This window comes from Medicago truncatula, chromosome 8 (genome assembly GCF_003473485.1).
Source record: "Medicago truncatula cultivar Jemalong A17 chromosome 8, MtrunA17r5.0-ANR, whole genome shotgun sequence".
Classification (NCBI taxonomy): domain Eukaryota; kingdom Viridiplantae; phylum Streptophyta; class Magnoliopsida; order Fabales; family Fabaceae; genus Medicago; species Medicago truncatula.
Window position 1 is genome coordinate 20,097,738 of NC_053049.1, and position 25,816 is coordinate 20,123,553.

Consider the following 25,816-nt stretch of genomic DNA (forward strand, 5'->3'; position numbering starts at 1 on the left):
AAAATCGCAACATTTTGAAACTTAGAGGGCGAAAAGTGAAGTTTAGCCTAATATATATTTATGTACTGAATAACATATTTATGTACTGAATAATATATTTTTGTGCTCAATATAATATATTTTGGTAGACAATCTAATATATTTTAGTGCTTGATCTGAAATATATATTTTGATACTCAATAATATATATTTATGTACTGAATAACATATTTATGTACTGAATAATATATTTTTGTACTCAATATGATATATTTTGGTACTCAATTGAGATATTTTTGTACTAAATGAATTACTTGTTCCCAAAGTTTCTCACTTATTAGTTGTGAAATTTCTCTATAAATAGAGATCTCACACAATGCATTATGGACCCCGAAATTCACAGTTGATGCTTCCTGTGCTTTTCTTCTCTTCTCCCTTCTTCGATTTGTCTTGACGAGTCTTTCTTCTTTTTCTACTCCTTTATGTCCGTTTCGATTTTAAGGTATTTTTTTATTTTTATTTTGCTTTTATGTTATAAAAAATGAAAAAAAATTAGATTATGTTAAGAGATTTTGTGGTGATCCAACCTCGCTTTAGCTTTAGGTTTTATTTATCATTCAAAATAACAAAAACATTCAAATAACAAAAACCACAAAAATATTTTCATAATAAACCTTGATTTTCAATCAAGTGATCGTTCTTTTTATTTTTGTTTTTCTTAATCAAATTTTGTTTTCCTTAATCAAATTTCAAATAGATTTTAACTCTACTTTAAGACTATTCTCTTTCAATATAAAAAATACAAACAAATTCTTATTTGCCACTTGGCTTTTCATTTTAGAACCTTTTTCAAAACTAATAAAAAACACAAAATAAATCAAAAGTCAATTTCTACCCCGAACTACGAGGTTTTGATCCTCATGGGTACGTAGGAAGATGACCATGTCCTTCCAAATCAATAAAAAATGTAGATAATTAGGTCTCACTTTCTTTTTCTTTTAACCATCACTTTAATTCCATTTCTTTTAAGCAAGCAAGTTTATAACACATTAATTAAATAAAATCAAGAGGTTCCCGTAGAGTATTACGGACATAAAGGGTGCTAATACCTTCCCTTTATGGAACTAACCCCAAAATCTTTTCAAAATGGGGTAGTTTGAACTTTTTTTCCCCTTTTTCTTAAAAATTAAATGTTCAGTCTTAAAATAATTAGTGAGTCAAAAGCTAATCAAATAGCCTTGATCTCCGAAAAATGACGCGACAATATTAATATTAAAAAAAAGATTTACTTATTTAAAGATATTAAATAGGGTTTAATCTCATTTTTAATAAAGATATTAAAAAAAATTAACCCGTTAGTCTATTTACTACAGATGTAACAAAGTTACTTATTTAAAGATATTAATATAAAATAGGTCTTTAAGTAACCGTGCAAGTCATATAAGGCTTCCAAAAATGTCACATTAGGACCATACTTATTTCACTTCTCTTCATAGGTGCGAAGAAATAGAGTGGAGACACCAACTATTTTCTATTTTCCACATTTCTCCTTGGGTTTGATGATATATACTACTAATATATACTTCCAACTTTTTTTGTTATATAATCTTTTTCTTTTTAATATAGAAAATTTAGAGTGAGAGGATGACGCCCTAGTATAAAATCTTATATCAATTATAATTTGTAAATACCATACTAAATATCCTAATACAATTCAAATGTTATAAATATATATTCATGTACAGAACTGACCCATAGCAAATAAATTGATTGGTCTCAAATGATTGATGAACTTCACTTAAGAGAAAATAGCTTGGAAAAACCCAAATTCGATTTTTGAATGAAACAATTCTTCATCAAACTTTACATATCGTTTGACCCAACTCGAAGTTTCTTGGTTCCCATTTTCATAGGAACCATAACGTTAACACTAAAAAAGAACCGGGTCGTAAGATAAATCTATGAAACAAAGAATTTCATGGTATTGCTTTGGCTCATGGTCATTTTCTTGATTTAATGTATACTATTTTCAAAATAACTAGTTACAAACCCGTGCTTCGCAGGGGTTCAATAACGTATTCGATAAAAAAAATCTTCTAAAGAAGAGATGTTAAAACGACGGAACATTGTGATTCATCATAAAATATGTATGGGCAGATTAAGAGAGCATATAATCAGTTTATGAGATTAGGAATTGATATAATATTTAGGATGAAAACAATTGGAACCAATAAAGGAACCAATGATGTGTGAATTTACATTTTATCCAAAATTATAAAAAAGAGTGTTATTGTTATAGAGTTACCAAAAAATGATTGATGCCCATATTTACATCAAATGAAATCAAGCAAAGAAGTAGCATCAATGAGTGAAGATAATCGAGTCAAGGATTAGAGTTAAGGTGATTGGTTGAAAGTGCGGATCATGAACACCAAATCTTTATTTGGGAACGACTTGAACGTGCATATTTTTAGGTGGCTTCTCTAGATCAAAAATTAATTTATCACCTACCTCTAACATATGTTCTCGGCGAAATTTGAACCATTGGCCGCCTAAATATTTTTTGTAACTTTCTCTCTTTGTCGTTATCAAGCGACACTTATACCTTTTTTGAGCTTGTTTGTGGATGAGTGTGATTGTTTTCCGTGTTCCTTTTAGAAATGTCATTGATATCTCATTGGAGAAGTGCTAGGTATAAAACAAATTACAATGTTAATTAGAAGTTATATATATATGTACATTTATAAAACATTTAGCAAAGCATTATAAAGATTTACTTTTGAAAAGAGCATGTTTTATTTTATTCAAGAGGTTAGGAAAACAACATTTCAATTAACATGATACTAATTGGAACTAATGAAGGAACCAACAATGTGCAGATTAACGTTACATAATAGTTAAGTTTATAAAAGAGATTGCAAGTTTCATAGACTAATCAAAAAGGGATTTTTGCCAATATTTACACCAGACAAAATGAAAAGAACAAATGATATCCCAAAGTTAAGATAGTTTACGACTACAGTCCAAAGCGATGCGTCAAAATGGTAGAAGTTTAAATAGTTCAACAACAAAGATCTACTTTGGAACAACTCGAATTTGCAAGTTCTTCTGTGACTTTTCGAGATCAAAGATGAGCTTACCACCTTCTTCCATCATTCGTTATTTGTAGAAATTGAACCACTCCCCACCAAAGAAATTTTCATAGCTTGCTCTATAAAGGTAGCTTAACTGATTTTAAGCTAAAGAAAATGTAGCATGACGTCTAATTTATCTTCCAATTATCTTCGTATAAAGTCTAGATAAATGTATGCATGTACATTATATGTACTCCATTGACCAATTAACATTGTTGAAACAAATGAAAATTAAGCATCACTTCCGCATGTGCATATATAGCTAGCACCATTTTACATTGATGTCTCGAACATTTGGTGCAACTCTCATAATACAATCCAAACTGGTTAGGATTGAATTTAGTTGTTTTCCAAATAGTGATCCAGTATGTTTCCTAACACAAATTATGCACATGAAATAAAGAATAATGCAATATGTATTTTTAATTTGTGCGTAAAAAAACTCAAAGCATGTTTGTGCATAAAAAAAGCAGACATTGACTAAGTTTATAAATTCAACAACTGGCCTAATCTGAGTCAGTTTGGAAAAATCGTTGTACGAAGTACAATGACAAGAAGTCGAACTCTGACTTAAGTTCTAACTGAAGCTTTGACTCTGAGCTCACGAAACAATTCAAGAAACATGGTCAAAAAACAATCAAATCGGATTGTGAAATAATAAGTTACTCTAACACTGTATTGTGAAATCATAATGCAAACTTATAAGTCTTAAACTTCTCAACAACCGGATGATGTAGGTTGATGAGCAGCCTCGAACCTGACCAATTGTTACATATATTTGGGTTGCCATTGACTACAAAATGGAAGCAAAGAACTCAAGGTAAATAGATGGTAAATGATAAAGCTACGAAATATTTTTCCCATAGTGTTACATCAACTATATTCCCACTACATAAGGAAAGACATCTTTCGGGTCATTATCAAACTTATACAAAATCCTATCATCCGATGCTGACAAAATAGAAAATAATACCTTTTCTATTTAGCAATGTTTAGTTTTTTTGAATAAGAAAAAGATATGCATAGTTTGTTACGATATAAAGGTGTAATATATATATATATAAGATAAATATAATTTTTTTAGGCATCTATATCTTTTTTGAAGAAAAGACATCTACAATTTTACTTTTAATTAAAATCAAAATTTTATAAAAATTATACGCATTAACGTAACAAAAAAACATACACACATAAAGTATTACTCTAAACGCTAATATGTGTGTCTGTATATCTGCGAGGTTGAAGAAAGAAAATAAAAATATTTTGTATTATTAAATGATAGCGTGAATAAAAATATTTTAGAGGTTGTTATGATTAAACGATATTTAAATTAAATATATAAGTGATAAAAAGATAATAAAATTTATTTGAAAAAAAGGTAAAAAAATTAAATGGAACCTCCTTAAAAAAATTAAATGGAACGGCTAAAAAAAATTAAATGGAAGAAAAAAACATATTGAAATATAATATTAGAAAATAAAAGAAAAAGTTCCTAACGTGAATTGAAGAGAGATGCTTGTGAAATAAATTTTCGAGAAGTAGTTTTTTGAAGTAGCATTCAAACAACTTTTGGCCAAAGCTCATTCCATTCAATTTTATGCATTAAAAAAAAGTATTTTATGCATTGAAAAAAAAAACCGTGTCAAACGGTATCTTAATCTCCCACAACGGAAGTGTAGAAGCCACCGAATTTGAGAGAAAAAATTAGAAAATAGTTAAAAATAAAAAATTGGAAAATAGTTCAAAGTTTTTAAAAATATGAAAATTGGAAAATAGTTAAAAAAAATCGGTGAGGTAGCACTCAACCAAGAAATACTAAAAAAAAATATGCATTAATGTAACAAAAAACAGACAGACGGACACAAAATATTACTATGGACAATCCAAACTTTGCCAAGCTATCATGATAGAAACAATAGCCAAATGATTCCAAAATGTCATATTTATAAATGAGGATTCTGAAGTTGAAGTATTAGGGTTTGGCATCAAGATAAGACCAACAAAATTAAATGTTTGAGATGAATATGCTTATATCACAATTCAAATTGATTTTGTATAGTCAATGCAGGTATAAAAAGGTGGAAATGGATAGGTGCTGCAATTGCAACTGCTTTACTCATATTATGCCCACTCATTATATGGCTAGCCAAAAAGAAAAAAAAATATGCACTTCAAGGTATATCAATATGGATACTTTAAAACTGTCAATGCAAGTAAAACAAGATGGATATGTATAGGTTCTATCTTTATCTTTGATTTTTTTGGTTATGTAGATAAGAAAAGTAAAAGAAAGGAAGGTAAGAGCAATGATTTGGTGGAATCATATGATATCAAAGATCTTGAAGATGACTTCAAGGGACATGATATAAAAGTTTTTAACTTTACATCAATCTTGGAAGCAACTATGGAATTTTCCCCTGAAAACAAGTTAGGACAGGGAGGTTATGGACCCGTTTATAAGGTGACTTTAGTTAAATTGTATGTTTTAAAAGCATGTTTTAAATTACTATTAAAATTATGGCACATGCATCATGTTGCAAACAAGTGTTTCTAATGTGGTAGTGTTGTTTTTCATGGTTGGTGATTATTGTTTCGGACAAAACTTATATGTATTTTTTTTAGGTATTTTTTGGTATGATTCTTAACTGTAGCAGCTATAATTTCTTCAAATGTATCAAAGTTAAGAACCATATTCAAATTATCTAAAGAAATGCACCTAAATTTTGTACTTGTGTTTTACGATTTCAGGGAATCTTGGCAACAGGGCAAGAAATTGCTGTAAAAAGGCTTTCGAAAACATCTGGACAAGGAATTGTGGAATTCAAAAATGAATTGGTTATGTGAACTTCAGCACACAAATCTTGTCCAACTACTTGGTTGTTGCATTCATGAAGAAGAAAGGATTCTAATTTATGAATATATGCCAAACAAAAGCTTGGATTTCTACCTATTTGGTGAGAATGTGTGAAGTCTATATTTGTATGTGATGTTATCCTAGCTCATGTTTTATTTACTCATTAGTTAGCTATGGAAAACTAAATAACATTATGGTTTGGTACTTTTGAATAATATAAATTTTAACGTTAATTATTATGTTTTCATTGAGAAGATTGTACAAAAAAGAAATTTCTAGATTGGAAGAAGCGTTTCAACATAATAGAAGGAATTTCTCAAGGATTATTCTATCTTCATAAGTACTCAAGACTCAAAATCATTCACAGAGACTTGAAAGCTAGCAACATACTTCTTGATGAGAATATGAACCCAAAAATTGCTGATTTTGGTATGGCAAGGATGTTTACACAACTGGAATCCACAGTAAATACCAACCGGATTGTTGGGACTTAGTGAGTATTCTAAAATTTATTTGTTATAAATGTTTTTATGATGATTTTATGAAAACTTTATTTTTTGAAAGTTATGAATTTTTTGTGTAGTGGATACATGTCTCCAGAATATGCCATGGAAGGAGTTTGTTCTCCAAAGTCTGATGTCTATAGCTTTGGAGTGTTGCTGCTTGAAATTGTTTGTGGAAGAAAAAATAATAGCTTTTATGATGCTGATCGCCCACTAAATCTAATCGGACATGTATGTCAATTACTTTCATTGAGTTTTTTTTAATAAATATTACCCGTTCTTCATAATTTAATTATATTATTAATAGGCATGGGAGATATGGAATGATGGTGAGTATCTACGGTTACTGGATCCATCTTTAAGTGACACATTTGTTCCTGATGAAGTACAAAGGTGTATTCACGTTGGTCTCTTGTGTGTAGAACAATATGCAAATGATCGACCTACAATGTCGGATGTGATATCAATGTTAGCAAACAAATATGAACTCACAACCTTACCAAGAAGACCAGCATTTTATATTAGACGAGAGATCTTTGAAGGGGAAACAACTTCCAAAGGGGAAGACGCCATCACCTATTCTACGACAACAATTTCTACCTCATGTGAAGTAGAAGGGAAAATATAAGTAATAAAAATCACCTGAATATGGTTTTTGTTTTTGAAATATACTCATTTCCTGTGTCTGTAAAAGTATACTCGCAATGTTCCTTTTAATATGTATTTTTTTCATGGTAGTTCTTGTAATTAATATATTGTACTATATATGAGATTTTTCATAATCGTTGTTAAAAAATTTCTTAGTCCAGCACTAATCTCTTTTAAATTCTTACAAGTCTTGTTTATAAATGCGAGATAACAAATTAGTTCCATAAAAATTGGTTTATGAAATGCTTGCCAATCAATCCCATATCTCTGCTATTTAAAAAGCATGCTTATCAATATCTATCTACAGTACCTTTGTAGCCCCTCTCTCTCTCTCCAACTATCCTCAGTTAAAACCGCCGCAAATGTGTATCCTCGAATTCAGTAACAGCCACTGTCAGATCAAAAATGTGTCGGCGTCGATCTATTGGAGCTACAGTGAGCAAACGACAAAATTGTTTCTCTCGTTGTCTCCCATTTCTCGTTGTCTTATTCTTCTTCCTTTTTTCTCTCGTTTGGTTCTATTAATTTGCATTTGTGTTCTTATTTAGGAAAGATGTGAATGGACTATTACTTGTGTCTTTCACAATGCCAGTGTCGTCATGAGTATAACAATTTGTTTAAATTTGAGTTTAGTAATCTTAAAGCTGTATCAGAATGAAAATTAATGATAATTTAGGATGAAATTGTATTGATTTTGTGTTATTGAACTCAAAGTTTAATAATATTCATATTGTATGAATTTTCTTTTGGTGCATTTCATTGAATAGGTTGGCTCGGGAAATGGTGGAATAGTTCAATGCAGTTCATGCTTTGAATCATGGTATTTTAATTTGGTTTCGTTCTACTTTATTATATACATAAATATTGAATTTAAATCCAAGTGTTTTGGACATTAGTAGATAGTCTTCTTAAAAAATTGGAATCTGGTTTATCTGCGAGTTTCCTCTTTGATATGAAAATCTATTACTTTAAGATTGTCCATACATGTCTTTTACATCATCTCAATTAGTACTTGATTTTATACTTCAAAGTTAAGTTATCAGTAGCTGAAACAATATTAATAAAATTAAAGCTCTTAATTGCATGATATTATCTAGGGATGAAGGCACTTCACACATAGAGATACATTTTTATGATTGATGAGCCTTGCCTTGAGATTATTTCCCCTTTCAATAATAAATTTAGAAACAAGGTACGTGTTGTTATTTGTTCGTTCATCAATCTAATGTTGGTTACATCTGTGTTAATGATTTTGTTTTCTTCGATTGGTTTGAGAGTTGCTTGCATCACAGGAAGATAATTAACATTGGTCTGAACTCAATTTTGAATGTATTCTCATCTTCTTGTTGAATTCATTTTCTATTGGGTTCGACTTTTGTTGCGCAACAAATATAATGCTCTACAGATCATCTCAGTTCTCCAATTTGACTTTGATCCCTAGGATTCTTCACTCTTATTTAGGGTTCTTGTCTCTTTCTCGCTGAATCCCTAGTTTTCACAGTTCAAGGAAACATTATTTTGTTTTTCCGCTCTTTTTTTATCCTCCGTTGTTTAGTTTTCAGCTCCAATTCATCGTTGTTATAACTTCTTTTACATTGGCAGGTATATGTTTTAACTTTTTAGGTATGGTAATTTTTTTCTTCATATTTATGAATACTATCATTTTATCATGGTTTATGTATTATAACTCTTAATTGTTGTCTTTTTGATATTTATGGAAGGAAAAAGATATTTATAGTGACAAATTAGACAGAGAAATCATCCGGAAAGCACGTGGCATAATGTTTGAAGCCAACTTATTAGCACCCCACCCAGCATGTTTTCCGCCCATAATGTTTGAGGTTAGCTTCATATTAGATGGCAATTGTGGTAAACAATTTAGTTATTGAAGTCATTGAGCATTTGAGGCTTTGTTTTCGACTTCATGTATTTTTATACACACCAAGACATAACAAGAACCATTTTCTTTGTGATTCTTAATTTGATCACTTTATAATTTTTTTAATTTTAAAATTTGCATCTTTTGTATGTTTGATGCAGAAGATCTAGATGGTGATCATGAATGATATATTCAATATTTGTTTATTTATCACAATATAGATTAACTAAATTTGTATCTAAAATTTAGTAATATTTATGCCATCAAAATTAGCTAAAACTGTATTTATATTTGTTTGCTAGAGATTGGCTAAGATTGAGCTACTAACCGGTAACATTTTCTTCAATGTTACTAATACTACTCTCAAAGGTTACTTAAACCATTTAGTAACATGGACTTTTTCCAACATTTATCAAGCTTTTGATTTAGTAACCTTTTTCAAGTGTTAGTAGATCTAATATATGTTGTACTGTAACTTGGAGTGAGATTTAATATATTAAGATCTGAAAAAAGTTTAATTTGATTGCTAAAAGAAATGCTCACTAAGACATGAGAAGGATGGTTTCAGTTTCAAATCTTAGGATGCATTGCACATCTTTGAACTCCAACTTTTTGGGATAGGAAATTTGTAAACAAACTAATCATTGGCTCTCATCAGATTTCGTGTGCCACATAAATCAAACCAACGTTATCTTTACTTTCCACTACATTCCACAAGAGTACCTTTCTCCAACACTTTTTTTTTTAAAGAAAAAAGAAAAGAAAGAAGAATGGATCAGTTTAATTTGACTCAATTATTTAATGATAAGTGATAACATCACTGTTTCCTGTTCCTACTTCCTACTCTTGACATACTTTTGAGCTTAATTTACTAACAATGCAATTTTAATATAGGCAAAAGTAATATAAATCAAATAAAATGTTAAGCTACTGGTTTATTTCTTCTTTATATTTTGAATATGCTTTTATCTAGAAAAGAAGACATCTTTCGTTTTTGCATTATTTTGTAGGTAACTATACTTTTTGCAATTAGGACTTTCCTTTTTGCATCACTGTTTCCTTTTTGCAAATTTCTTTAGCTACCGAATCTTTTAATTTTGAATAACAAAGAAAAGAGCCAAGCCTCTACCTAGAAAATAAGATCAACCAACCTACAAGATGAAAGGTTCAAAAACCATTCATATTAGAAGCTAAAGTCTTGACTTTGCCCGAACAAGACCTGAACTATTGCAATAAATAATGAAAATTTGTATCCTTATTAGAAAAGGAGTACATCAATTCTGAAGGTAGCTCCTAGAATGCCTACATTACAAAAGCCTAAACAAGAAGAGGGTTAATGGGAATATGGTTGAGTTTGGCTTCGCCAAAGGTTCAAATTTTCTCTTGCCTAGTAATTCTTGTAGACTCCCGACTTGCTCAAATTTGTCTAGAAGAGGATGGTGTTAGTTTGGAATGTGTGTGGTGTCCTAGAATTCGAGAGCTGGAGGATCACTTGTTTTGTAGATTAACTTCATTGCAGACATTTGGTATTCGATTTTTAAATGGATCGGAACGAGGGGTCACTCTACCTGGGAGTGTTGTTTCCCTCCTTCTCTTCTTCTTTAATAAAAAAAAGCACCGTAATTAAGGGCTTAACACTTATCTGGCATGCAACATTGTGGAAGATTTGGGGAGCGCGGAATGAGGTTATTTTCTCCTCAAAGATTGCGAGGATGGATGAGATAGTAGAAGGGATCAAGTTAACATCTTAAGAGATGTTTAACGCCAAAAAAAGAAAAGGAGATCATGTTTGCATAATGAATGATACTCAAACCCTCTTCTTTGTTTAAATACTTAAGTTAGAGGTTGGTTTTTTTTGGGGCAAGTACCTCTTATACTTTTCCCGAGTTATGGGTTAATTAAGTACTCTTTCTACTTCTCTCCTTTCTAATAAATTTTGTTGTTAAAAAAAATAAACTTTACTTAGGTCCCTTGTGAACATGGACGTTATTATCTATACATTTACCTATCCTTCAATTATTATTTAATTAAAGTAAACTGATCTTGTCTTTTTCCTTTTAAAAAAAGTAGTAGAGAAAGGTAGTCTAGTTTGTGCAACATTTAGTAGTGGAAAAATAAAGATAAAGTTGATTTGACATTAACTTTGTGAACTAGAACAAACTCTGATAAGTGTCTAAAATCACTTGTATCAAATTTCCAACCCAAAGTTGGGGAGTGCAGATTGCAAGAAACAAGTTGGTGAGTATTTCTCTTCTTTTTGAAACAATATTCATCAATGATGATAAGTTTTGAAATAAAGAAACAAGTTGTATTGATATACCTATGGTTGTGGTGGAACACGACTAGCATTTGTGTTAAAGCAATAAATGATAGTTTGAAGCCAGGTGATAAATTGGATGCAAATTCCAACCTATGTTCTAAACAAGGTAAGTATTGTGTTCAATTCTCCCCTACTTTACAAAACGAAGATGCTCACTTGATTGTAAGTGTCAATGAGGATTATGGCGCAGTAGTATGGATGTATGATAGAAATCATTCCATTGACTTAGATTCAGCAGTTCTATCGCTAGACTACTCCGGTGTGCTCAAAATAGAATCACAAAGTAGGAAACCAATTATCATTTATTCTTCACCTCAACCCATAAACAACACTTTGGCTACTATATTAGACACAGGTAACTTTGTGCTTCGACAATTTCACCCCAATGGGTCAAAGACTGTGTTGTGGCAGAGTTTTGATTACCCATCAGACGTTTTGATCCCAACGATGAAGTTAGGAGTTAATCGAAAAACAGCACATAATTGGTCATTGGTGTCATGGTTAACTCCTTCGCGGCCAAATTCAGGTAAATTTAGTCTTGAGTGGGAACCAAAACAAGGTGAACTGAACATCAAGAAAAGAGGCAAAGTGTATTGGAAAAGCGGAAAACTTAAAAGCGATGGATTATTCGAGAATATTCCGGCCAATGTTCAAACTATGTATCAATACACTATTGTCTCTAACAAGGATGAAGATTCTTTCACTTTCAAAATCAAAGATCGGAATTATAAGACGTTATCTTCGTGGTATCTGCAATCAACAGGGAAATTAAGTGGTACTGAAGGAGATATTGGAAATGCAGATATGTGTTATGGATATAATAGGGACGGAGGGTGCCAAAAGTGGGAGGATATACCAACTTGTAGGGAACCTGGTGAGGTGTTTCAGAGGAAGACGGGAAGACCAAACATCATCAATGCATCAACTACTGAAGGTGATGTGAATTATGGTTACAGTGATTGCAAGATGAGATGTTGGAGAAATTGTAATTGCTATGGATTCGAAGAACTATACAGTAATTTTACTGGATGTATATACTATTCATGGAATTCGACACAAGACGTGGATTTGGATGATCAAAATAATTTTTACGCCTTGGTAAAGCCATCAAAACCAGCCCAAAAATCCCATGGTACGTAAGACTATAATGTCATTTTAATTAGATTGCTTCCAAGTGATTATTTATGAATTGGATTTCCAGAAGTCTACTTAGTTCACGCATGGTAACTGTGATATTAATCAAACAGTTCAAAGAAAAGTATATTTTATTTATATTTTATCATTTAAACCACGGAGCTGAAATTCAAAATCTTAATCAAATGGTCACTGATATCCGGATTGCATGAATACGTGAAAAACACGGTTATTTAGAGCAACTCCAGCGGTAAGTTTTGTAATAATTGTTGATGGAGTTGGCTAGCATGTAATGATAGTTGCTTTTTGAAGTAACCGTTATTTTTGTTACTTTGATTAAAATAACGATAAAATTATCACCTTTCTAAATTTTTGAACACGTTAAATTGTTTTATGCTGTTTTTATTTTACTTTGAAAATTATTCTACTTATAAATTGTGCACATTTTAAAATATTAAACTGAGTTTTTTCTCATAATTTTATCTTTGTATTTCTCTTATTATTTTTAACCTTTTCATATTAATATTAAGTACAAATAATTAATCCCTAAAGAAAAAAGTAGAAATAATTAAATTATAATTTTAAGATGTGATAAAATTGAATATAAATATTATATTTGAGGTAAAAGTGTGAGACCAAATATGAGTTTTATAGAGTTCATCATTGGAATGCAAAATACAGGCAAAATTACATAATTTGTCTCTTAACTTAATTTCATGTAATACTTTCGTCTTTTTTTTTCTTTCTTGAATTTCAACGATATGATTAGGGTTTGGCATCAAGATAAGAGCAAAAATTAAAAGTTTGAAATGAATATGCTTATATCACAATGCAAATTGAATGTGTATAGTCGATGCAGGTAAAAAGTGGATATGGATAGGTGCTGCAATCGCATCTGCTATACTCATATTATGTCCACTCGTTTTATGCCTAGTAAAAAAGATTCAAAAATATGCTCTACAAGGTATATGGATACATTAAAATAGTACAATATGCATTTACTATATACAATCCTTTTTTTCTATATTTATCTTTTATTTTATTTTTTTTGTTAATTAGTAGATAAGAAAAGTAAAAGAAAGGCGGGTAAGAGCAATGATTTGGCGGACTCCATTGAATCCTATGATGTTAAAGATCTTGAAGCTGACTTCAAGGGACATGATATAAAAGTTTTTAACTTTACATCAATTTTGGAAGCAACTATGGACTTTTCCCCTGAAAACAAGTTAGGACAGGGAGGCTATGGACCAGTTTATAAGGTGACTTTAAAGTTAAATTTTGTTAATGATTAGGTTTGTTTAAAAACATGTTTTAATTTACTATTACAATTAGTGCACCATCTCATGATGTAAGCAAATGTTTCTAATGTGGTTGTATTGTTTTTTGTGGTTGGTGATTTATTGTTTTAAACAAGCCTTGTAAGCATTTTTTCATGATTTTTATTGTATGGTTCTTAAATGTAGCATCCATAACTTCTTCAAATTCAATTGTTTCGCAAAGTTTGTTAGTATAATTTACAAAAAGTGTATTGAGTTAGGATTCGTATTAAAATTATATAAGGAAATGCACCTGAGTTTTGTCCTTTTGCTTGACGACTTCAGGGAATCTTGGCAACAGGGCAAGAAGTTGCCATAAAAAGACTTTCAAAAACATCTGGACAAGGAATTATGGAATTCAAAAATGAATTGGTACTTATATGTGAACTTCAGCACATAAATCTTGTACAACTACTTGGTTGTTGCATTCATGAAGAAGAAAGGATTCTAATCTATAAATATATGCCAAACAAAAGCTTGGATTTCTATCTATTTGGTGAGAATATGTTGAAGTCTATATTTGCATGTGATGTGTTTTTAGGGAACGTTCATAAAATTGTGATCGTTATTGTGTAACGATTAAAGCACAATGACAACAAAACTATTGGGTTTTATTAACTTATCATTTTATGTGACTCATTAGTTAGTTACAGAAAATTAAAATGGCATTTTGATTAGCTACTTTATGAGTAGTATTCATTTTAGCAAGAAATGTTGTGTTTTCATTGAGTAGATTGTACAAAAAAGAAGTTGCTAGATTGGAAAAAGCGTTTCAACGTAATAGAAGGAATTTCTCAAGGATTACTCTATCTTCACAAGTACTCTAGACTCAAAATCATTCATCGAGACTTGAAAGCTAGCAACATACTTCTTGATGAGAATATGAACCCAAAAATTGCTGATTTTGGTATGGCAAGAATGTTTACACAGCAGGAGTCTGTAGTAAATACCAATAGAATTGTTGGGACATAGTGAGTTTTCCAAACTTTATTTGTTTCAAATGTTTTACTGATGATTTTGTGAAAACTATTTATTTTTTAAAAGTTATGATTTTTGTGCGTAGTGGATACATGTCTCCAGAATATGCCATGGAAGGAGTTTGTTCTACAAAATCTGATGTCTATAGCTTTGGAGTGTTGCTGCTTGAAATTGTTTGTGGAAGGAAAAACAATAGCTTTTATGATGTTGATCGCCCCTTAAATCTAATCGGACATGTATGTCAATTACTTTCATTGAGTTTTTTTTAATAAATATTACCTATTCTTCGTAATTTGATTATATTATTAATAGGCATGGGAGCTATGGAATGATGGTGAGTATCTAAAGCTAATGGATCCAACGTTAAATGACACATTTGTTCCGGATGAAGTGAAAAGGTGCATTCATGTTGGTCTCTTATGTGTAGAACAATATGCAAATGATCGACCTACAATGTCTGATGTTATATCAATGTTAACAAACAAATATGAACTCACAACAATACCTAGAAGACCAGCATTTTATGTTAGAAGAGACATTCTTGATAGAGAAACAACTTCTAAAGTGCCAGACACCGACACCTATTCTACAACAATTTCTACCTCGTGTGAAGTAGAAGGGAAAATATAAATAATCAATAAATATATATGTAGATTGTTCATACACTCGTTTGAAACAGATTTTGTTCTTTGAAGTATCAAAAAATGTAAGCTTGAATATGGTTTGGTTTTATGAAATATTCAGTGTCTGTAAAAAAAAATTCAAAATGGTTCTTAAAGTACGTACTTTTTCATTGTAGTTCTTGTTAATAGATTTTAGTCTAAATTAGATTTTCATAGTCCATCACCAACATTTTTGATTTCTAACAAGTCCTATTTATAAATGGCACATAACAAATTATTTCTACAAAAATGGTACCTGAAAAGCATGCCAATCACAAAAATGGTAACCTATTAGCACTAGGCAGAGGACGAAATTTAATGCAATGGAGTTCCAAAGCTAATCTATACTAATTTTTTGTATGAAAAGGCATATTTACCTCTGGAATCCTTTCAATCATTTTTTACTTTAAAACTTGTTCAGCTTCCGTTACTAATTTTCTATACTAATTTTTTGTATGAAAAGGCATATTTTTTATTTTAATATATTAAGATCTGAAAAAAGAGAATACACCCGTTTAAGCTGAATTTACTACTTCCTACTCTTGACATACTTTTGAGCTGAATTTACAAACAATACAATTTGGATATAGGCAAAATTAATGTAACTCAAATAAAATGTTCAGCTACTGGTTTTTTTCTTCTTTATATTTTGAATATGCTTTTATCTAGAAAAGAAGACATGTTTCATTTTTGCAATATTTTTTTTTTTTTTTATAGTTAAGATAGTAATAAAAGGTTGAATTATTTTGTAGGTTACTATACTTTTTAATTTGCAATTAGTTCTTTCCTTGAATTGAACCGCAAGAGTGCAAATTTCTTTAAGTGCAGCAACAAGAAGGGGGTTAATGGGAAATGGTTGAGTTTGGCTTTGCAAAAGGTTCAAATTTTCTCTTGCCTAGTAATTTTTGTAGACTCCCGACTTGCTCAAATTTATCTGAAAGAGGAGTGTTAGTGGATGGTGTTATTTCAGACTCTGTGTGGTGTCCTAGGATTCGAGAGGTGAAGGATCACTTGTTTTGTAGAAGTAACTTCGTTGCAGAGGTATTCGTTTTTTAAATGGATCGGAACGGGGGTCATTCTACCTGCAAATTTTCTTTCCCTCCTAGATTATTTATCTTCTTTAAATAAAAGGCATTGTAAGGGCTTAACACTTATCCAGCATGCAATATTGTGGATGATTTGGGAATCGCGAAATGAGGTTATTTTCTCCTCAAAGATTGCGGAAGTGCAGGAGATCGTAGAAGGTATCAAAGTAACATCTATAAAGTTGGTTTCTTGCTAAAAAAAAGGGGACCATGTTTCTATAATGATTTCAAACCCTCTTCTTTGTTTAAATACTTAAGTTAGAGGTTGGTTTTTTTTGGGCATGTAACCCTTATACTTTTCCCAACTTGTAGGTTAAGTACTCTTTCTACTTCTCTCCTTTCTAATAGATATGGTTGTTAAAAAACAAAACAAAAATCATAGCTTTCATAAGAACACCTGCTTTAGGCTTACGTACTCTTTGTAATAAAAGAAAAAAAGCACACCTACTTGAATAACGTATTATTTTCTTGAAAGAAAAAAAATAAACAAATTCTTTTCATTCGTTATATCACATAATTTAATTTCATTACTTCAATTTAAAAAATAAAATAAAAAATAAATAAACTTTACTTAGGTCCCTTGCGAACAGGGACGTTATAATCTATACATTACTTATCCTTCAATTATTATTGTATTAAAGTAAACTTCTTTTAAAAAAAGTATAGTAGAGAAAAGTAGTCTAGTTTGTGCAACATTTAGTAGTGGAAAAATAAAGATAAAGTTGATTTGACATTAACATTGTGAACCAGAAGAAACTCTGATAAAGTTGGGCAGTGCAGATTGCAAGAAACAAGTTGGTGAGTATTTCTCTTCTTTTTGAAACAATATTCAACAATGATGATAAGCTTTGAAATAAAGAAACAAGTTGTATTGATATACCTATGGTTGTGGTGGAACACTACTGCTAATATTTGTGTTGAAGCAACAAGTGATAGTTTGAAGCCAGGTGATAAATTGAATTACAAATCCAAGCTATGTTCTAAACAAGGCAAGTTTTGTCTTCAATTCGGCAATAATTCTAATTCTGATTTCCAATGCTTGTTTATAAGTGTTAATGCTGATTATGGCAAAGTAGTGTGGGTGTATGATATAAATCATTCCATTGACTTTAATACATCAGTTCTATCACTAGACTACTCTGGTGTGCTCAAAATAGAATCTCAAAATAGGAAACCAATAATCATTTACTCTTCACCTCAACCTACCAACAACACTGTGGCCACTATGTTAGACGCCGGTAACTTTGTGCTTCAACAATTTCTTCCCAACGGCTCAATGAGTGTGTTGTGGCAGAGTTTTGATTATCCATCAGACGTTTTGATCCCAATGATGAAGTTAGGCGTTAATCGAAAAACAGGACATAATTGGTCATTGGTTTCAGATAAATTTAATCTTGAATGGGAACCAAAACAAGGTGAATTGAACATCAAGAAAAGCGGCAAAGTGTATTGGAAAAGCGGAAAACTTAAAAGCAATGGATTATTCGAGAATATTCCGGCCAATGTTCAAAGTAGGTATCAGTACATTATTGTCTCTAACAAGGATGAAGATTCTTTCACGTTCGAAGTTAAAGATGGGAAGTTTGCACAATGGGAACTATCCTCGAAGGGGAAGTTAGTAGGTGATGATGGATATATTGCTAATGCAGATATGTGTTACGGATATAATAGTGATGGAGGGTGCCAAAAATGGGAGGATATACCAACTTGCAGGGAACCTGGTGAGATGTTTCAGAAAAAGGCGGGAAGACCAAGCATAGACAATTCAACAACATATGAATTCGACGTGACTTATAGTTACAGTGATTGCAAGATCAGATGTTGGAAAAATTGTAGTTGCAATGGATTCCAACTATATTATAGTAATATGACTGGATGTGTATTCCTTTCATGGAATTCGACACAATATGTTGACATGGTTCCGGATAAATTTTACACCTTGGTAAAGACAACAAAATCAGCTCCGAATTCCCATGGTACGTAAGTTATAATGTCATTTTAAGTGATTATTTATTTTCTGCTTATTCAACTATAGAAACTGCCTTCCTTCAGCCCATTATATAACCGATGCCAATCTAAGGACAAATAAAATTGATTGGAATCAAACATCATCTCTGTATTTTAATAGCAAATGTTAGTATACTAATTAGTATGATGTTAGCATATTTTTTTTTGTTATGACTTGAATCGTAGACTTTAAACTCGACAACTTATTTAACCCCTTAGCTTAATTGTTGAGCTACCCAACTGCCCTCCTCTATAAATTAGATTATCGAAAATGTCACTTTAAATTTTAAAATAAGGTTTGTTATGTTGTTTGGGGGTTGTGTGCGAGCACCGGAACGTAGGTGGTGGAAGTTTTTTTTGGTGGCAGCTTGTGACGTTGGTTGAGATTTTTTATGTACGTTTGGTCAGGGTTTTGGTACAACTTTTATTTTCCTTTGTATGTTGCTACTTTACGACTCCTAGTCTAGCATTTTTTGTGTTGGTCAGATTCTTTATGATTTTAATAAATTCATTTGGCTTCTTCAAAAAAAAAAAATTAAATAAGGTTTAATCTCATTTTGCATATTAACCCGTTAGTCTATTTATTACATATGTGACAAAGTTACTTAAACTACCTATTGTCTAAGGGTGTGTTTGGTAGGAAGAGAAGTTGTGAAGAGAGAAAAAGGTGGGAGAGAGTATGAGTAGAGAGAAAATGTGAGAGAGAAATATGTTTATTTTTGAAAGGTCTAATATGTAGAGTAGATTTTATGTATTGTTTGTTGTAAGAGAAAGAAGAGAGATAATATACCCTTGAATTAAAAAATTAAAGAACCTATAATATAAATCTTCTTATATATTAAAGTTAACCCGTAAGCCCTAATTTTAACCTAAACCCTATTGCATAATTTTACTGTTTTAACCTTAATGCTCGCACTTAATCTCCTATTTTCATGAACAACCCTAATGCTCTCACCTAATCTTCTTATCTTCTTATATATTAAAGTTATCCCGTAAGCCCTAATTTTAACCTAAACCCTATTGCATAATTTTACTGTTTTTACCCTAATGCTCACACCTAATCTCCTATTTTCATGAACAAAGCAAATCGGCATCGCTTTATTTCCCCTATTTCTTCAAAACAAATCGCCCTATTTCTTCAACAAAACAAATCGCCCTATTGGAATAAAAGGGTTTTGAAAAATTATAGCAACATTTTTTTTGTTAATATTACATTTTTCATCCAAATTGAAACTTAACTCTCTTTGTTAAATATCTACCACAAAATGCACCAGAATTTTGCAATCTATATAAACAGGTGGAAGAAACATTTCAACAAACAGTTAAAGAGTATCATTTACGGTAAAGGCCAAATATTCGATAAAAGAAAAATTATTTAAATACAACATTTTACATGTTGAGGTTAAGAATGAGCTATTTTTAGGTACATAATATAACATTAACATATAATTTTTACAAAAGAATGAAGTAACATTTTGTCAAAAAAAAAAAAAATGAAGTAACATACCAATAATATAACATTGACATATAATTTTAACAAAAAGAATGAAGTAACACACGATGGATAAAAATTAATATTTTTAAGGTGAATAACTGTGGTGTCTGAGGTTCGAATTCCAACATCTGCATATATTTGGGACCACATATTTCATTCTCTTTGATATGCATTGAGATTTGTTTTTGTCTACTACATCTACAATTAGTTTAATTAACAGGTTAAATATAATTAAATTGGATAATTAATTTTTTATGCCAAAATGATAAAAAAAAGAACGAAACAATTGGTGTTTTGAATTAAATAATTTAACAAATCATTTCATCAACATGTACCTGTCGTCAAAAAATCTTTTGTGCTTCAGTTCTTTTTTTTTTTTTTTTTATCTATTTGTTTGAAAAATCCCTCTCTTTATTTATTAACTATTATGTTGCAGCAAGCAAGGACACAATTGGAAAATGAGAGTTCTCTCCTATTTCTCTGCTGTCTTGCGAAGACTAAAAAATGTGCAGCCCCATGCTTTTAGACTCTGTCTCTTCTATTTCTTTCCTCTGCAAAACTGAAGAAAAGCCCATATTCTCTTGTATCTCTCTCGCCCCAATTTCTCTCTTCCCTAATTCATCTCTACCAAACAAACCGTAAGAGACAAACTTGCCTTGTACATTATATGGTGGAAAATGCAATTTGATTAAAAAAAAAGATTGAAAAAGAAGTTCTTTCACTACAACAATTATGATGTAATGCAACTCCATTTTGAAAGGACTAAAAATAAAAAAACCGTTATCTAGTACGACAAAGTCAACACAATATTAATGGATAGTCTCGGGTTATTATATTCGATAATAACAAAAAAACGGTCATAATATTAATACTATTTAGTTATTTTATTTTTACTTTTTAATTATTTTATATTTACTTTTCGAGTGTTGCTAGCATTCCTCTTTTATAGAAATAGAATCCAAATGTAATCTCACAATCGCTTCATCTCATAATCACTTCATCATAATTGTTTAATCATAATCGTTTAATCACATCACTTCATCAGAATCACTACTCATCATATCTACTTTATCGCGATCACTTTTACATCCTTATCACAGTCGCTTCATCACAACCGTTCTAATCAAATTTATTTCACAAGACCTAGAACTCAAATAAAATAAAAAAGTGTCAAAGGGATATATTTCTATTGCTCAATGATTATTTTTTATTTTTGTTGAAACAAAGGGGCTAAGAAAACCCCAAAAGAACTAGAAACCACGAGGAAAAGCTACAGCTGAAGACTCCGCAACAACCAGTAATAAAGAAAAATCCGGAACACGATCAAAAATACGATAATGATTATCTAAGGACAATCCAAATTTTGCCAAGATGTCATGGTAGAAACAATAGCCAAATGATTCCAAAAAGTCATATTTATAAATGAGGATTTTGAAGTTGAAGTATTAGGGTTTGGCATCAAGATATGACCAACAAAATTAAATGTTTGAGATGAATATGCTTATATCACAATTCAAATTGATTTTGTATAGTCAATGCAGGTATAAAAAGGTGGATATGGATAGGTGCTGCAATTACAACTGCTTTACTCATATTATGCCCACTCATTATATGGCTAGCCAAAAAGAAAAAAAAATATGCACTTCCAGGTATATCAATATGGATACTTTAAAACAGTCAATGCAAGTAAAACAAGATGGATATGTATAGGTTCTATCTTTATCTTTGATTTTTTTGGTTATGTAGATAAGAAAAGTAAAAGAAAGGAAGGTAAGAGCAATGATTTGGTGGAATCATATGATATCAAAGATCTTGAAGACGACTTCAAGGGACATGATATAAAAGTTTTTAACTTTACATCAATCTTGGAAGCAACTATGGAATTTTCCCCTGAAAACAAGTTAGGACAGGGAGGTTATGGACCCGTTTATAAGGTGACTTTATAGTTAAATTGTATGTTTTAAAAACATGTTGTAAATTACTATTATAATTATGGCACCAGCATCATGTTGCAAACAAGTGTTTCTAATGTGGTAATGTTGTTTTTCATGGTTAGTGATTATTGTTTCGGACAAAACTTATATGTATTTTTTATAGGTATTTTTTGGTATGGTTCTTAACTGTAGCAACTATGTTTCTTCAAATGTATTAAGTTAAGAACCATATTCATATTATCTAAAGAAATGCACCTAAATTTTGTACTTGTGTTTTAAGATTTCAGGGAATCTTGGCAACAGGGCAAGAAATTGCTGTAAAAAGGCTTTCGAAAACATCTGGACAAGGAATTGTGGAATTCAAAAATGAATTGTTACTTATATGTGAACTTCAGCACAAAAATCTTGTCCAACTACTTGGTTGTTGCATTCATGAAGAAGAAAGGATTCTAATTTACGAATATATGCCAAACAAAAGCTTGGATTTCTACCTATTTGGTAAGAATGTGTGAAGTCTATATTTGTATGTGATGTTATCCTAGCTCATGTTTTATATACTCATTAGTTAGCCATGGAAAACTAAATAACATTATGATTTGCTACTTTTGAATAATATACATTTGAATAACATTATGTTTTCATTGAGAAGATTGTACAAAAAAGATGTTGCTAGATTGGAAGAAGCGTTTCAACATAATCGAAGGAATTTCTCAAGGATTACTCTATCTTCATAAGTACTCAAGACTCAAAATCATTCACAGAGACTTGAAAGCTAGCAACATACTTCTTGATGAGAATATGAACCCAAAAATTGCTGATTTTGGTATGGCAAGGATGTTTACACAACTGGAATCCACAGTAAATACCAACCGGATTGTTGGGACTTAGTGAGTATTCTAAAATTTATTTGTTATTAATATTTTTATTATGATGATTTTGTGAAAACTTTTTATTTTAAAGTTATGAATTTTTTTGTGTAGTGGTTACATGTCTCCAGAATATGCCATGGAAGGAGTTTGTTCTACAAAGTCTGATGTCTATAGCTTTGGAGTGTTGATGCTTGAAATTGTTTGTGGAAGAAAAAATAATAGCTTTTATGATGATGATCGTCCACTAAATCTAATCGGACATGTATGTCAATTACTTTCATTGAGTTTTTTTTAATAAATATTACCTATTCTTCGTAATTTGATTAGATTATTAATAGGCATGGGAGCTATGGAATGATGGTGAGTATCTAAAGCTAATGGATCCAACGTTAAATGACACATTTGTTCCGGATGAAGTGAAAAGGTGCATTCATGTTGGTCTCTTATGTGTAGAACAATATGCAAATGATCGACCTACAATGTCTGATGTTATAGCAATGTTAACAAACAAATATGAACTCACAACAATACCCAGAAGACCAGCATTTTATGTTAGAAGAGACATTCTTGATGGAGAAACAACTTCTAAAGTGCCAGACACCGACACCTATTCTACAACAATTTCTACCTCGTGTGAAGTAGAAGGGAAAGTATAAATAATCAATATATATATATATATATATATATATATATATATATAGATTGTTCATACACTCATTTGAAACAGATTTTGTTCTTTGAAGTATCAAAAAATGTAAGCTTGAATATGGTTTTGTTTTATGAAATATTTGGTGTCTGTAAAAAAAAATAAAAAATGGTTCTTATAGTACGTACTTTTTCATTGTAGTTCTTGTTAATAGATTTTAGTCTAAATTAGATTTTCATAGCCTATCACCAACATTTTTAATTTCTAACAAGTCCTATTTATAAATCGCACATAACAAATTATTTCTATAAAAATGGTACCTGAAAAGAATGTCAATCAATCCCTTATCTCTGCTATAGAAAAATCATGCCAATCACAAAAATGGTAACCTATTAGCACTAGGCAGAGGATGAAAAGGCATATTTACCTCTTGAATCTTTCGATCATTTTTTATTTTAAAACTTGTGCTTCAGTTACTGTCTGGCCAAGTTTTTGAGGATTATATATAACTTTAAAGAAGTTTTGAAAAGCTTGAATCTCTCGAATATGTGTACCTCGACTTATGTTGGTCCTTTTCTGTAGAGAAGGGAAAGCACATTGAAGGAATAAGTTGAAGTACTCTAAAAATAGTTTCGGGGTCCAAAGTCCTATTTACCTCATAGTGAGAAAAGCTAGTCTTGTTCGTCCTACCCTTCGACAATTTATTTCCTCTTCGTGATCTTTTGGGATAAAGAAGCCTAATTTTTGCTAGAAAGTAGCAACTAGCCAGAGTTGGAGTAGTCATATAGGCCCAGAGATTAAAAGACCTTTCCCTGGCTCCAGGCGGTGCATAACTTGGCATTCATAGCCCAGAGATATGGGCATCCGAAGATGATTCAACTTAAACAAAAATTATGTCCTTCACATAGTTGAGTCACCATCACTACAAATATTTTGGCTAACTGAAGGGAATTGGAGCATAAAAAAAAGTGGAAAATCCAAAAGGTATGGTAAGCTATGTGTTCTTGGTGGGAAACCTCACCATTATCAGTTTAATAGTGATCAGAGATAAAGGTTGTATAACTAGCTTTCTTAAAGTCGAAGTGGCCTAGTGTTTGCTTACTATGCTAGGGTCATATATGTTTCTCCTGTTGGTTGAAGCCCCATAATGGAAGCTATGTCGAAGAGTGTGGCGGTGAGAATACCACATTTCAGTTGTAATTGTGTTGGTCGAACTCTCCCAAAAATGGATGGCAGTTAGAAGTAGATTGGCATCATATTTAGGACCTGTTTTGGAAAGCTAAACTAGGTCGAAAATACCTAAATTCTTACTTACTTGGGCTCTCTTACTTTGTATTTTGTCTAGCCAAGCAATATAACTGGGTTGATTGGTGTAAGGGGATGCTCGAAACACTTAGTGGGTGCACTCGTAAAATTCATTTCGTAAGGACCTTGTAAGAAAACCCTAGGAGTACATTTATCACATCCTGGGAAAAAGGTTGTTACTGAAGGTGAGAAAAACACAAGGGGGGGGGGGGGGGGGGGGTTGAATTGTGTTTTCTTTTTCTCTCTAAAAAATTCTTCTTCTGATAAAACTTCAAAAGCAGTTTGTGAATGCTTCTGATGAAATGATCAGAATCAGATATGCAGCGGAAAAGATCAAAGCAGAGAAAAGAAAAGCAAGACACAAGCAGTTATCCTGGTTCCTTCCACAAATCAGAAGTAGTCCAGTCCCCTTTGCACTTCCAAGGAGATTTCACTATAATCACAAAGATTACAAAATGCTCAATACTCTCTAAGTATGAGACTTCTCAAAAATGCTCAAGCACACACGCAAGAGTCTTCCAATGCTCAAGCACTAAGCAAGAGTCTTCTAATGCTCAAGCACGCAGGCAAGAGGCTTCTGATCAAACAAAAATACAATGAAATAAGTTTGACTTGAACACTTGATATACAATCAGTGGTGTTCACAATACAATACGTTAAAGACTGTAGACTTTTGAATTTCTAAGATGTATCAAATCAGTGCAGAAATTCAGTGTGCTTTGTAGAATCAAATTGACAGAGTTTTGGCGCTTTTTAACTTGTATGTCTCTATCTACAATCTTCAAGTCTTCACTCCTTTATATAGAGATGTGAAAGAGACGTTGAGATGATTAGCACGTCTAAAGAGTCGTTTGGAATCCTTTGATCATTCACCAGTAATCCTTTGCCTGATTTGGGTGTAGTCCTTTGAAGAATTAGCTTCAAATTCATTCCCATCTTGAAGGCACAAATTCTGCAGGCATGGCTGTTGTCTTGTCTTGTAGCGTGGACAAAACAGAGTAGTGGAGGTAGTGGTTGTACACTTGTACTTTGTCAACTCTGTTAACGAAGGAAAAATACTCAATGCTA

General features: G+C 31.3%; 2 protein-coding genes across 4 annotated transcripts in view; both read left to right on the forward strand.

Annotated features, from left to right (window-relative positions):
* Positions 1-15,543, forward strand: part of LOC11407263 (uncharacterized) — a 34,876-nt gene extending 19,333 nt beyond the window's left edge. Inside the window, 14 exon segments of the mRNA XM_024771705.2 lie at positions 5,450-5,574; positions 5,862-5,953; positions 5,955-6,067; positions 6,223-6,460; positions 6,551-6,701; positions 6,778-7,095; positions 9,300-9,366; positions 11,241-12,449; positions 13,302-13,415; positions 13,511-13,710; positions 14,053-14,263; positions 14,501-14,738; positions 14,831-14,981; positions 15,058-15,543. Of these exon segments, the coding sequence (XP_024627473.2) occupies positions 5,450-5,574; positions 5,862-5,953; positions 5,955-6,067; positions 6,223-6,460; positions 6,551-6,701; positions 6,778-7,095; positions 9,300-9,366; positions 11,241-12,449; positions 13,302-13,415; positions 13,511-13,710; positions 14,053-14,263; positions 14,501-14,738; positions 14,831-14,981; positions 15,058-15,375 (3,545 nt within the window). The 3' untranslated portion in view covers positions 15,376-15,543.
* Positions 15,544-17,201: 1,658 nt separating this feature from the next.
* On the forward strand, positions 17,202-23,498 carry LOC11405725 (G-type lectin S-receptor-like serine/threonine-protein kinase CES101). 3 transcript variants are annotated; one of them, XR_005643460.1, is made up of 7 exons: positions 17,202-18,468; positions 21,536-21,643; positions 21,741-21,928; positions 22,216-22,426; positions 22,578-22,751; positions 22,909-23,059; positions 23,136-23,277. XR_005643460.1 is itself a non-coding variant. In XM_003628266.3 (7 exons), the coding sequence occupies exons 1-7, from the start codon at positions 17,328-17,330 to the stop codon at positions 23,451-23,453; spliced, it is 2,355 nt and encodes a 784-aa protein (XP_003628314.1). In that variant the 5' UTR covers positions 17,206-17,327; the 3' UTR covers positions 23,454-23,498. The 3 variants fall into 3 exon arrangements, 1 of the variants encoding a protein (XP_003628314.1); XR_005643459.1 differs by having other exon boundaries at positions 17,203-18,468; positions 22,578-22,786; XM_003628266.3 differs by having other exon boundaries at positions 17,206-18,468; positions 22,578-22,815; positions 23,136-23,498.
* Positions 23,499-25,816: the final 2,318 nt, after the last annotated feature.

Bases quoted from the DNA above. Each gene is read 5' to 3' on its own strand.
- LOC11405725 (XM_003628266.3), top strand. From the start codon at position 17,328: ATGATGATAAGCTTTGAAATAAAGAAACAAGTTGTATTGATATACCTA. The intron at 18,469-21,535 runs GTACGTAAGTTA...TAGTCAATGCAG, and splicing joins ATCAGCTCCGAATTCCCATG to GTATAAAAAGGTGGATATGG. The intron at 22,816-22,908 runs GTGAGTATTCTA...TTTTTTGTGTAG, and splicing joins AACCGGATTGTTGGGACTTA to TGGTTACATGTCTCCAGAAT.